Here is a 14,461-nt window from a genome sequence, read left to right as displayed (position 1 = left end):
TTTATCACATTCTCGATCTTCTACTATTACCTCCGCCTACAACAATTCCATAAACATGCTCATAAATTAGGAAATGTTAAATTGCTTTACTTTATCCTTAAATGAAATTACCTCTGCTCCACTAAAGACGCCGGCTGATCGAAGACGAGATATTCTTATTATAAACTCAGTCTGCTCCCATTCACCAATTCTCGGAGTGGACCTAAAGCATATCGGAACAAAATTCCTTCCTTTTAGGTGTACATGTTCCAAATAATGCATCTGCAATTTAAAACATATTAAATGTAAAATTGTACATGTGATTTTCCACTTTTATCAACTTTACACTAACTAAGAGTTCATCTTACCATTAAGAACACCACACAGCCTCCCACATCTGATCCGTGCATAGCCACCTTTAATTCAACTCCCTTAATTAGTCCGTCAATAACATATTTCACCCAATTTACCTTCCTCAAATCCTCCATATTTCCTAGAACATGAATTAGTGACCTATGCACCCCATAAGTTGTAGGATTCAAAAACTTACCTATCATATACAACATAAATTTCACCCTAAACTCCTTTCCCCAACTTTCCAGACTCAGCAGACTCCTACAAATATTTACTAGTCCTACATGTCCCCTGACAATCTCAATGTTTAGCTCCTTTTCCATGCTCCTATCCATCACTAGCTTGTTATCAATCAAATCAATTCCTTCATTTCTTAGCCCTAACACAAACTCCACATCTTTCGGACAGACTGTTAATTTAACTCCATGAACATTTAGTGAACTATCTTTTGGATCAAAATTTTCCACCAGCCATGACATTAGCTCCTCATTTATATCAAACTGTTTAAGTTCTAGTAGTGATCCCAATCCCATGGATTCCACAGCAATAATCTGATTCATGTTCAATGAATCAATCACCTCGCGTACCATGTGCGTCGAGCAAATGCTCCTATACCTCATCTATAACAAGAGTAAAAACAAAAAATTTACATTTCCATACACTACCAACAAATTTATTTCAGCACTACATCACATATTTGCTTAACTAATTACCGGTTCATTCATCCATTTGGCTTCTCTATCAACGTCAATGTCGTCTGTCGGATCAGCTAATGGCATGATGCTGTTATGGTTGACTCCATAAAATCCATTCCTTCCTTGTATGTATTCCATCTCATCAGTGGCCCCCCTGTGTTTTCACATTGAATTCATCATTATTGCCATGATACTACTACTACCGAAAAGGTTCACCCATTATACTAATACTACTCTTACCCATATATATATATATATATATATAAATGAAATATACAAAACTATTGCTTGTAGCTTATAATAATTTTAGGTAGTGGTAGTGGCAAAAACTGGTCATTTCTGTTATGGTAGAATCCTTCTTTGTTTCTTTCTTTTTTTTTTCGTTTTCTTGTTTACTTTCTATTTTATTTAACGGCAACTGTGAAGTCTTTTTATTTTTATTTTTACTTTAAAATGTTGCTCCTTTTTTTTTTAATTTCAAATTTTTAGAAATCCCTTTGTATCGTTGTTTTGCTTTATTTTTGCTTCAGACATACAAACCACTAGCATGAAATGTGCTGTTTGTGATTTGGCGGATGATTTACATGTGGTAATGTTTAGTGGAAAGGAGATAACTTGAGATATTAGTAGGTCTTATAATTGTTGGACTGGGAGAATTGGCTGCTTTTTCACAGGAATCCCAGTTTTATGCTTTACTTTGCTGACTCTGCAGTGCAAGTTAGCTGCATCATAACACTGCTTATTGCTCATCCAATCTTGGATTCAGTTGTGGCTTATAAACAACGGAAAAAAAGAATAGTAAAACAATTGGATTCTAGGGGTTGTTGGACAATTTGATGTGATTTTGCTGGGGTGATAGTATTTACCTTTGGGCACCATAGTTTGAAGGCAAATGAGTACTTAATGAGTATATGTTTACCCTTTTTTCTGAAAGGTTGCGGTGCCTCCCATGATTATACGCACAAACACTGGCATTTTCTCAACAATATTTTAGAAGTTCAATCAATCATAAAAAATTTCTGCAAGCTAACATCATCTATATGGGAACTGTAAGAATCTATAATGTGCAAATATATTCACATTGATGCAATCTCTGGAGTTATGTAACTGAAGTGCAGCATCAATCATAAAAAGTGATGTGATTCTTAAAGGGAATTCATCTGATTCCCCGAATATGTAGTGAAATTGAATTTGTTCTGGTGTAATTACAAATTCTTTTTTCTTTTCACGGTTTTGGGTTGATGTTTGTTCTCTTATCTTTTTTGTTCTAGACTTCATCGGAAAGTTGGAAATTTTGAACTATAGACTATACGCGACTAATCTTTCTAGTTTCATTCCTTGTAATTGAGCTACCACAACTAGCATTTGTTCTAAATTGGACCTCTGAACTATTTTGTTATGTAAATTTCCTCTTAAGTGACAATCACAAAACAATATACGTCTTCAAAGAAATACACAATGCCGCTCCGTGTGTTCCTTCCCCTCCTCTCCCGAGGTTCCCCTCAATTTCATTTTTCACATCTTCTTATTTTTTTTCAAGATTTTGCCCAAATTCATGTGCATATATGCTTATCCCAACCAACTATTACGAAATTCGCTGCTGCTATCATCTATTGCTTATACATTAATAATAATTTCAAGGTAATCATACCTAGTTTCTACAACAATCAAGTCATTACCCAACAGATTTTAGGGTTTTTCAATGATCAAATTTCATACGTACCTGATGTTTCTACTGCCAGAACAGTTCCACTCGTTCTCCATGACGGATGATACGCTGCTCATTGTGCTCATTTTTTGTTTTGATTCTAGTTCCGGGCCTTCCGGCACCGTCTGCACACCCACGCCCTTCCTCTTCTCTTAGCTGCTTTTTGCTTTTGTACTGCACTTTCCTTATCGTACTCCTAATTCCATAGATCTGCCGGTTTTTATGCCACCCATCCCATTGTCTCGTCTCTTCCGTTGCAAATCTGTTGAAGTTTATCTGCTTTACAGACGGAAAGATAATACTTTGGCTATTTGCAGGTTCTACTAATACTGATACAAAAGCACTTTGCTCTTGTAGGTATATTAGTGCCGGTTGCCCGTTTTTTGTACCCCTTTTTTCTTTCTTTATTATCTTCTGAGTTTGTACGAAAATGATGTGACACGTGACTGTTTTGACAGGCGGTTTTGTCAGTCTAATAACATTTTTGTGGTAAAAACCACTCTCAACATACTGTATAACTATCCTTGTCAAACCGATTTGTCCAACAAACATACCATCATCACTTAGCTAAGCCGACCGATAAATAACAAAACAATACGGGGGACTGAGGAGTGGGGACCCACGATGCACGTGCAACTTCCCAATCTCACGTGCACTTCTGCATTAAATAAATTTGACCACAGGAGGCGAGGCCGGGAAGTTTTTCTAACAATCCTCCACCAGAAAGGCAGAAACCACCACCACGATACCATCGCCAGTAGAGATTGATTACCTTCATCAATTTAGACACATTAATTATTATTACTCTTTAACAGTACTCAAATGATTGCGAGGGGATGCTTCTTTGAGCTGTAGACCCACGGCCCCAACAATTTACCGATACCGACTACGCTCGGTAGCAAGTTTTCCATTGAACCAGTATTTTATTGATTCCAGTCCTATTTATTTTCCGCAATTTTTGTACATGCCATTCTATTTGCATGCTAGGCGGAAACTGCAGACGGAAAGGGGAAGAACGAGAGGAGTTACTACTATATAAGATCAGCAAAACAAGTTCATCCTTAGAAATGATCCCTATAAGTTTCTACCCAGCTAAGAGATTAGCAAAACAGACAGCCTCCACTGGGGAAACTAAAAGAATACTCACTACTAGATAAAAAGGGGAAAAAAAGAACCAAAAAAAAAAAAAAACTAGCAGAATCTAAAAACGAAGGATTGTGTTGTCTGCTCTAGGACTATTAGAAAAAAAAATGCTAACCTCCTAAAGCCCTAACCATTTTGTCAGTCCACCCATCTATTTTTATCTTCTATCAGGATTTCGAAGATGGAGTTTGGTCATTCCCCGCCCCAGCAGCAGCACCACCAACCATAAACTGAAGTTCCCTCTTATCGTAAACCTCCAGTGAAAAGTCCCTCAACACTTGAGCTGAAGTAGCACCAGTAGGACTCCCAGTCGCCCTTGTTCCAACAGTTGCTGCACCATCCCTACTACTAGTACTACTGGCAAATGGAGCCATTGCGGAAATCTTCCCTGAAAAATTCTTATCTCCGCTCCCAACAATATTGGGCAATGCAGACCCCATACGACCCTCACCCTCATCACCCCCACCACCATCAGTAGCAAAATTAACCGAAGGCCCAGGCTCCATTGCGGACACAAAATTAGAAATGGGCCTGCCTGAAACGCCAAAAAACGGCGTAGCTGCTGCTGCAGGTATGGCCCACAACTGAGGCTGATTAGAAGGCCTGGGAGGAACAGCACCTGCAGCTGCAGCAGCAGCAGCAATGGTGGCGCCAGTAGGAGGGATCATAAAAAACGCACCGCTTGGAACCACACTTGTGGGAACCATCCCAGGGGCCCCGTGTGCTCCCACCGTCCAAACCGGCACCAGACCTTGTGGGGTAATGGGTGCGACAGGTGCAAAACTGGAATTATCGTTCACCTCATAAAACTCGCTCGTGGAGGCTCTCTTCCTTTGTTTCCTAGCCCCGTCACCCTCAGTGGCCGTCATACTGGTGCTCGATGTGGTCGGAATTTTCAATGCCCCGTTAACTGAGACGGCAATGGCCGGAACAGTGCCAGTACCGGTGGCTTCAATGATTGCTGGCTCCGCTCGCTCCAGTAGCCACCGGATAGTCTCACCGTCGGACTTGTGGCCCAGCTCCCGTGTCAATTGGAAGATTCTGGCAGCACAAGTGGCAGGCATGCGGATTCTCCTGCCGCGCCCCTCCACCTTGGTGTGTCGGTCCTTGGAGGACCTCTTGGGAGGCGCCAGCAGCATGGGCTTATCAAGGTGATGAATGGGGGTGAGGCCGACTGGGATTGAGCCCTCAACGTCATTATCTGCAGGCTCTTCCTTGAGCATTGGAACGATATCAGAGGACTGCAGAAAAGGAGGCGGTGGTGGAGGTGGAGATGGGGTTGGGTCCACCGCCGCCGCCACCCTAGGAGACTGTTCGAAAGCAGGCCCAACGGCTGTGATAGTGTAATGGTGTGGGTCACCGAGTAATAGATCGTGTGCATCATTGTTAACCTCGTCATCGTCAGGTTCAAGGTTCTGGCTGTTCTCAACAGAGGCCATGCTAAAAGCAAAAACCTTAATATAAAAGAAATCACCTAAAAATCTGCAAAAAGAAATGAAGAATGGAGAGAGCAATCAGTAATCAAAACAGCAGTAGGTGTGGACAGACGAAGTCATTTGGAGCAACTGAAATTCAGAGGAAAGGGTTTGGACTTTGGCATCAGGACTGGGATTGTATTCACTGATTGGGGTTTCAATTGTACTCTGAAAAGCTATGTTTTGAAACTCAGACCGAGTAATGACTCGGCCGAACTCAAGGGGTCAGGAGTCAAAGAGTTCGATCGGGGTTGGACAGGTCTAAGAACTATGTATTGTCATCATGATGTCATAAATATATATAACCTTGAACACCACAAAAAGTACATACACTTTGGTGGCTTCCTTTTTCCTACCCATTTCCTACGTATCATACCCACAAAGTAATACCAACTTTGAAAACTCAAACACATACAATCAAACCAATAACTTCACAAATGAAGAAGAACAACTTCCAAATCCATCCAAACTAAATACAAATCTAATATTACATCTTAAAATCTTAAGACAATGAAAAAAAAAATTGAAAATTACCTCTTTAATTCAGTTCCAATGTTCCACAGGCAATACCACTGCCATTATGTATATTCATCAACTCCCTCGAGTTGAAATACTGTAATAACTTGTTTCAATCTAAAACTTTGACGGAGCAACATCATCTGAAAGAACCAAAAAAGAACAAGTTGAAGTATAATAAGTTTTGTTTAGTTGAAAACATGTCATAGTATTTATTCAGGTATTGACATGTTAGGTTTCTATACGTCGAGTTATTAAAAAATTTTCTAGGCCCAATATATACATCTTAGTTCTTTTTCTTAGAATCCATATGTAACAAATTATTGCAGAATATGATCTCTGGCCAGTTCTTACGTGCGAAGCTTAATCTAAAATGCAAGTGCCAAAAATGAAAAAAAACACTGATACAAAACTTGATTCCCAAATAGTAGAATCAATTCCTACTATCCTGGTTCTTATATTAATGCACTTTTTAAACTACCACTGGTACTATCCTTCAAACACTAGGCCTATGTTACAGTGGGATCAGTCCACACATCGAAGTTTTTTATCAAACGAAAAAGTTTTAAAGAACCCACAATAAGCATCAATTTGTCGTCCCTTTCAGAGTCAATCCCCCAAGAGCAAAGCAGATGCCAATTACAATTTTATACTTGCAACAAAGGAATAAAAACGAAAAAAAAAAAGGACAAATGAAGAGAAAGAAACCCACCTTAGCAACATGAAGTCGCCGGCGTCGGTATTGACGGAGACAAGGCTACGGTCATGTCTCTGATGAGCGGAGGAGGCATATTGGGTGGGGAGGAAGGGAAGTGGGGTAGGAATTGCGGTGGTGACGGCTGGGGGTGAGGTGAAGAATTAGGAATTAGGGCTGGTCGGTCAAACAAAAGTTAAGACAAAGTCAAGAGTCCCAAATAAAAAGTCAGCAAAATGCAAAAATGAAAAACCCCGGTTTTACTTGAAAGTGAACAAAGGCCGAGCGGGGACCGGAGATTCGTGGCAATGCAAAAATGAAAACCCGGTTTCTCTCTCTATTACTATTACGGTATTACCTTTGGCAATGCGGAGATTCGTGGCCGGCCAAACCACAAATCTCGCCAGGGATAGCTTTCACTTGTGTTCCATGGCCCTACTTTGCCTCCTGTCCCGTCCTCGACGTCACACTGTTCCCTTCTTTCTCATCCTACAACATCATCTTTTTCCTCTTCTTCTCCTTCCCATCAATCGTCTATTACCAGTCCTCTACATTTCTTGACCGCAGCTGCTCTCCATCCTCCTATTTTCCTGCTTCTCCTAACTCCATGGCTTCCAATGATTCAACCACCCCTGTTACTCTTTCAATCCGTCAATCCAAAGGTATTCTTCTTTCACCCTTTTTGGGATTTATTTTCTGATTTGCCTTGTTAGTTTTTGCTATTCTTCGCTCTTTCATTGCTTCTGCAAACTTTATAGCTTTTATTTCTTTGTTCTGAATCTGGGTTTTACCCATTTTCTGGTTAAAAAAACTCATAAAGCTTTTGACTTTTGCTGGAATTTATATTTCGGCCTTGGGGAGGGAGCATGCCCTATTCCACTATTGATTGTAGCGGGGTGATCATGACTATGCACTAAAGGTTGACTCTTTTTTTTGGTTGGGGTATCTAGTAGTTGTTGCCTCGATTTGAGATGCTTGATCATGTATCCTTTTCAAATTGGTTGTGGGTCCGACTTAATGATCTTTTTTTTGGTGTGTGTGTTTTATTCTGGATCACTCTTTCCTGCAATTGTTTTTTCTTTTCTACGAAGCATTATTTGAATGAATGTATAAAAATGGAGATGAAACAGTTGACTATTAAGTGGTAGTTTGATCTCTTCTGACTTTGATTCCATGTTGTTATTTGATCTATGCTCAATTTGAATGGACAATATGTGATCTCCTGTAAGTAACTTGAGTACGGCTAAGCCTACTCAATTTGGTCATCAATAGCTTGTGAACAACTTGGGTGTAGCTTATCTGGTTTTGTCTCGAATTTTCAAGTTTATTGATCTTTTTCAGAGAGGAAGACGAAAAGGGTATTTGTTATTACCTTCAAAGCATCTTGCTGACCTCGTAAATAGACTTTTCAGTGTTACTTTTCCCAGGTCTGAAATGTGAGTATGCTGTACGTGGAGAGATTGTGACCTTGGCCTAGTTAATTTACTTATTGCCTTGATACATTGGCTATTCATCTGTGGAGTCGGATGCTAGTTTAGGACACAAGTGCAAATCGTCCATATCATTAACAATTAAAGGAAAACAGAGATGGGAAGTTATAAAATGTTTTTTCCTCTAGCATCAGTGACTGAGTGAATGTCTGAATGTGATTAAATCCAAAATCTGGTACTTGTCATTTCTGAGGAGGTCTTGCAGAATGCTTAATTTTGCTGAAGTTAGAGCAGGATTTAAAGCAGAATCCTGATTCTCATCCTTTTTGATGAGGTACAGAATTTTCCGCTCTTCAAAGCCAACTTAGGAATGCATACTGGCAAGCTTTTTGATCATCTTCACCACCTTTTGTAATGATTCTTACCAAGTAGAGATAAGCTTTGCTATGTTAAAGATTCAAAATTGAATTTTCTTTGGACATGGCAAATAAGCGAGTCTTTCTAGAAGTTCTTTTTTTGCTGGGGGTGTCTGCATCTTAACAAAATAAATAATTAATTAATACCAGAATAAATTTTTGTAATTACAATTGCTTGTTCATTAAAAATTTGGCAGATAATTTACTGCAACATTGGGAATCCTCAATCTTTGGGCCACCAACCTATCGCTTTTTTCATGGAGGTACGTGATGTATACCTATCACTTTCTTGTATTGACTATGATAACTTTTTTCTGTTTTTCAGCATTTGTAGTGATCATCGTCCCTATCTTAGGTACTTGCTTTATGTGACCATCCAGCCATTTTGGACAGAAGTGAGACAAAGGTTTATTCAGGTAAGGAAAAAGTGTTAAATTTTAAGCTTTTACACGAATTAGAATGTTTAACATTCTTGTATCCAGACAATTTCAAACGTAATAGGTTTTTTTTTTCTTTTGTAGCAATAATTGATCTTTGCCTCTTTCACCTCTTCTGCAGTGCTGATGCTCTAGAGTGAGCCTTCGAGATCTTGGATCAAATTCCTGGAAGAGCAACTGGTGCATATAGTCATAGTCAGGTAAAAACATTCATCTTGAGTTTATTTTAATTTGAACCAGTATTGTAACTAATTTCAGATGTAGTGTGCCCCTTTAAACCAGGGAATTAAAGGGTTACGTGACACCATTGCTTCTGGTATCGAAGAGTGTGATGGATTTCCTGCTGGCCCAAATGAAATCTTTTTGACTGATGGTGCATGCTACTGACATACTTTTCTTCATCATGTTCTAGGGATTTCATATTCTAATTTTTCTCACTCCCTACCTTCTCCCGTTCTTTTAGGTTCATATGATGATGCAGTTACTGATAAAGGTCAGAGAAGGATGGAATTCTTGCCCTATTCCCCAGTACCTCTTTATTCTCCGCTTCAACTGCCCTCCATGGTGGTTCTCTCATATGTTCTATTTCCATTTTACAAGAGATTCTTCAATCCAATTAAGTTGTCATTAGATGTGATGATATTTACTGAGAGGTTGCAGGCTATATAATTAAGTACACTTCTGCAAGTGCAACTGGGCAGTTACTCAACACTATATTCAAGAACTATTAGTCGAATATAGGTTACCATCAACGTGGGTTCTGATGCAAAATTCTTAATTAATTCGAGGTTCCTTATTATCTTGATGAAGCAACTAGGTGGGGACTGGAAATCTCTGAGCTTAAGAAACAGTTGGAAACTGCCAAGTCCAATGGTGTTTGCGTTAGGGCTTTAGTTGTGATAAATCCTGGCAATCCAACGGGGCAGGTGAGCACTGACATGATATTTGCACCTCATGGACCAAGAAATAGTTTTCCATTATGGTTGTAGGATATTGGAATTTAGTTTTTCTTTCTTTCCTTGTTCAGTTTCTTAAAAATTGGTTTAAGATAAGAATTAATTGGTCAAATTTTGTGCATTGTGTAAAGGTTCTTGTGGAGGACAACCAGCGTGAAATTGTGGAGTTCTGCAAGAATGAAGGACTTGTACTTCTGGCGGATGAGGTGACGAGAATGCTGAATTTGTCTACCTCAAAGTGCCAAACGGAGAATAATCTGTGTTTCATTTGTTGGCGCCCGCAGTTTTGCTGCTGTCTTGTTGGGCCTTCTCCCTATTTTTTCCAATTTCTGACCATATTTTTTTGAAAAGTCGAATTCCTTATTGACACCAGTAGTAGTTGTCGTAGTGCTTTCTTGGACCTTAATATCCAGTTGTAAGCACCAAGCAAGAGGCAATTTACAACTCTTAAAAATGAATTTGACTTGACTGTAACATTCAACTTTTAACAGAATATAGGGCCTGTTTGGAACCCCAAGTTTTTTACAAGTTTGTATGCTACTAGTTTTTTAACAATTTTTGTTACAGGAACCCCAAAAAACTTATCAAAGTTTTTAACCTACACACTTAAAAAAATTTTCCCTTCAACTTTTCTAATACATAAAAAATTTCCGAAAAACTTTTCTATAGACCTATTTGCCATCGCAGGAGTTTATTGAGAAGTATTTCACCAATAGGATTTTTTATATAAGTAATTATCAAGTGATTAAGTGCTTTTAAATATATTATTTGGATGCATAATTCAATAATTATTTAATATATTGGATAATTTGTAATTTAAAATTTTTTAAATGTATTTATCTCTTCATTTGGTTCATGATATAGAATAAAATGATTAAATTTAATTTTTTTTTTCTAAACCACAAAAGATATTCTAGTAGTACTAAATTTGAACTTTTGCTAAAGAGTCATGTTATATTATAAACACTATTATAATCTACAAACTTACAGCCCCCTATTGTAACAAGTTTTTGCAATATTACAATGAACTCCCTTAAAAATGCTTATTTATCCATAACCCCAATGTCGCTTCATCTTGTGAATTCCTTTCTTCTCCCCCACTCCCCTCATCTTTTCCTCTGATGTCTTTGTCTTGTTGGCCTTTCTCCTCTTTTCTGCCTCAACTGTTCTAACATCTTTACCATTGATTTTCTACTGAGTTGTACATATTTTGGTAAGGTCTAAAACTTATGCTGCCAACCAACCATGGTTACAACTAGCAAAAATTGAGAAACAAGTTGCTTCCATTTTTGGGTCACCTCCTTTAAATTGTTAATGATTCAAAATTTTAACTTTCTGGTATTCCCTACAACTAAAGTAATCAAGAGGCGAATTTTTTTCTTTTTCTGAATTTTTATCTTCGCTAACTTCATACCAAATAATAATCTAGACGTTCAACTAGGTTTTTCTAAACTTTTTCCAAGCATATCTCCCTTAATATCAAAACCAACGGATAATTGACAAAAAAAAAAGGAATAGAATGGAAAATGGAACTGGAGGAGAAAAGAAGGGGCAACCAAGGAAGATCAAAGGGTAGGGATAGATAGGTGGAGATTATTTAGGTGGGCACGGTGGTTTACCGAATAAAATGGTAGCTAGTTGCCATCTATATGCAATGAACGGCTTAGATGGGTCTATAATTCTGAGAGAGTTACGACCGTAAACAAGCAATTTTAGTTCTTTTGCTAAAAGTGCTTAATTGGATAGATTGTGGACAGCCAACCATCGTGCTGTAAAAATTGGATAGGTTCGATCTATAGTGTTATTAGGGCCTCCTAAAAAGATATACTAAATTCATCAAGTTGTTCTTAAAGATCAAAAAATGGCCGATTATTAATGGATTGCCCTCTAAATCTACAATCATAGTATCTGCTTAACTTAACGTGCTTCTAGGGAGTGTAGAATCTCAAGTAGTAACATTTAGTATACTTAAATAAAATTTCAGTAAGCTAATATTTTTCAAGCCTTTACTTTACGCGATTTGCAAAGCGTATTTTTAGGTATTCGAGCTTGAAATTGCAGTTCATACCATAAACTAAGAAAAACATATGAAAGAGAGGCATTTGCAGTGGCGGATGCAAGGGTCGAGATTTGAGTTGCTAAATGTGTAAATTTTCTCTAATAAAATTATGCAGGAACACTAGTTGCTTTCTGTAAAATTGTAGAGTTAAGTCTATTTTTTCCAAAGAGATAACTAAAAATTTCTTTCCCTTCATCAAAAGGAGGAGGAGGAGAGGGGGGAACAATTTCTACAATCACTAGCGCTCCTAGTCGTTGGTGGCTTGGTGCAATCCACACCTCCTAAGGAATGCGCCGTTAATTTGTTTCAACTGCCAGAGTACAAAAAAGAGTTCCATATTGTTCCCACATTGCCAATATCAAGACTAGAGGTGGCAAGATGGGTGATTTGGGCGGGTTTGGGTTGGGTAAAATGGGTAATGGGTATAAGTGAGTCAACCCATTTATATCCATTTAATTAGATGGGTATAAATGGGTAAGTCAAAAAATGAGTTGGGTAACCCAATTATCCATTTATAACCCATTTATTCTAATTTTTTACAAGCTCATATAAATTCATTTTGTAAACTAAATTATCAATTTATACCATTTTACACCCATCATTAATTTTAAATATTTACTTATTATGCCAAATAAGTCTAATTATCAATTTTTTTTCCATCCGCATGCCATGTCGCAAAATTACATATTATTTAATAATTGAACAATGAGAATCTAAAAATTTGGACTAAATAATATGAAAGTTAACAAAAAAATTTAATCCAAAACTTTGAACCCCTAGTATTTTTTCGTTTATAAATTTAAAATTTCATTTGAAAAGGTAAGAAAGGAAGCTAAAATTTGTCATAAATTGATGATGCTAAAAAATGATCAAATTAATAAATTACAAGGAAATAAAGCGATAAGATAAAACCAACAAATAAATATAATAAATAAAACAAAAATACTTAACATAAAAAATAGTTTGGGAAATACAAAAGGTTAGCCATTATCAAATATTTCAAAGCTTGCACCATTTTATAGAAAGTAAATCGCGTAAATAATTGCTAAATAAATGCTATATCCATTCCAGTTCTCTGCTCATCCTCCAGAGACCCCCTCTTTTTCTCCCTGAAATTCTTCACCAGACCCATCACTACTCAAGAAAATAATTGGGATACTTTTACAGATGTAGATTGCAATTTTCAAGAATTTGAGTCTTTTCCACCTGAAAAAACTCCAGCCAGCTCTTTTTCACCCCGGGAAATACAAAAGGTTTGGGAATGTAAGTTAAATGGGTTAAATGGGTTAGATGGGTTACCCAATTATACCCATTTAATAAATGGGTATAATTGGGTAACTCATTTATATCCATATATAAAAATTTAATGTACCCATATTCAATTATTAATGGGCGGGTATGGGTAAAATTAGTTAAATGGTTTTATTTGACACCTCTAATCAAGACCATGAAAGAATGTTCATAGTTTGAGGTTTTTTTTTTTTTTTTTGGTCAAACCATAGTTTGAGGTTGTTACTTGGTCAATTTGTGTTTAATACCTAGTGGCAACAGTGATCGGCATTTATTGTAGAGGACTTGGGATTCAAAATCAATGAGGTCATGGAATAAAAGGATAGGAAAAGTGCCAATAATCCAAAGAGAAATACTTTTGTTACTTGACCAACCATCAGAGAAAGCAAATACAACAAATTGTGAGATTGTGAAAACCAACGTAGTACTAAAACTTAAAAGAGCATGGGATCAATTATTATGAAAAATTAAATTGACCCTTTTTTTTTTGTTGTTGCCCTTTTGGCATTTCCCTATTAGTAGTAGCATAGTTATAAAATCCGGCCGGCCCGGCGGTCGAACCGGTCAACCCGGTGTACCCGCCAGTAGACCGGGCCGGGTTTCTAATTAGATCGGTTAAGCACTGGAACCGTTGACTAGTCAACGACCCAGTGGTTCAACCGGATTAAACCGGAAACCCGGCCGGTTTTGTGAAGAAACCGGTTTTGAGGAAAAAATTTTACAAAGTTGTTGGCTGGATTCGAACCTCTGACCTTAGGTAAAGTTTATGACAAGCTCCCCACCAGACTACTTCGCTACATGTTAATTAGTTATCATTCTTACGCTATATGAACGTTTTATCAATTTTATCTTTATTCTTTTTTTATTTCTCCAAAACAAATTTATTTGGAATCTTTTAATACAAACTTATGACCACCAAATTCTATAAATTATAAAATAGATTTCAAAAATAACATATTACATAATTTATTTTAAAGACAAATATTGTTTTTAATAATTTTTTGCACTTAAAATTTGTAAGTAACCTAGATAATTACACTAAACATAGATAAAATTTTACACTTAAAATTTGTGGATCACTAATTAAATTTATGTTTTGATGATTCTTATATAAATTAATTATTCTATAGCAAATTAAATCAAATGAGCATTTGTTATGACATTATTTATTAAAATTTATATCATATATCCTATATAAAAAATTATAAGATATAATATTTAAATATATTTAGTGACCCACTGGTTCAACCACTCACCCACCGGTTGAACCAGTAACCCGTTGACCCACCTCCTTCGCCGGTCTCCTTTC

At 37.2% G+C, this 14,461-nt stretch overlaps 1 protein-coding gene and 1 pseudogene across 2 annotated transcripts; one reads left to right on the top strand and one right to left on the bottom strand.

The window, feature by feature from the left end:
- Nucleotides 1-3,744: 3,744 nt before the first annotated feature.
- On the bottom strand, nt 3,745-7,225 carry LOC113768633 (transcription factor TCP9-like). 2 transcript variants are annotated; one of them, XM_027313071.1, is made up of 3 exons: nt 6,583-7,225; nt 5,889-6,013; nt 3,745-5,361 (listed from the first exon to the last, which is right to left on the bottom strand). In XM_027313071.1, exon 3 carries the CDS (start codon nt 5,316-5,318, stop codon nt 4,047-4,049), a length of 1,272 nt encoding a protein of 423 aa, XP_027168872.1. In that variant the 5' UTR covers nt 5,319-5,361; nt 5,889-6,013; nt 6,583-7,225; the 3' UTR covers nt 3,745-4,046. The 2 variants fall into 2 exon arrangements, with proteins under 2 accessions (XP_027168872.1, XP_027168871.1); XM_027313070.1 differs by lacking the exon at nt 5,889-6,013.
- Nucleotides 7,172-10,313, top strand: LOC113767822 (annotated as a pseudogene).
- The last annotated feature ends 4,148 nt before the right edge of the window (nt 10,314-14,461 follow it).

This window comes from Coffea eugenioides, chromosome 4 (assembly GCF_003713205.1).
Source record: "Coffea eugenioides isolate CCC68of chromosome 4, Ceug_1.0, whole genome shotgun sequence".
In the NCBI taxonomy this organism is placed as follows: domain Eukaryota; kingdom Viridiplantae; phylum Streptophyta; class Magnoliopsida; order Gentianales; family Rubiaceae; genus Coffea; species Coffea eugenioides.
This window is presented reverse-complemented; position numbering and strand designations above follow the sequence as displayed.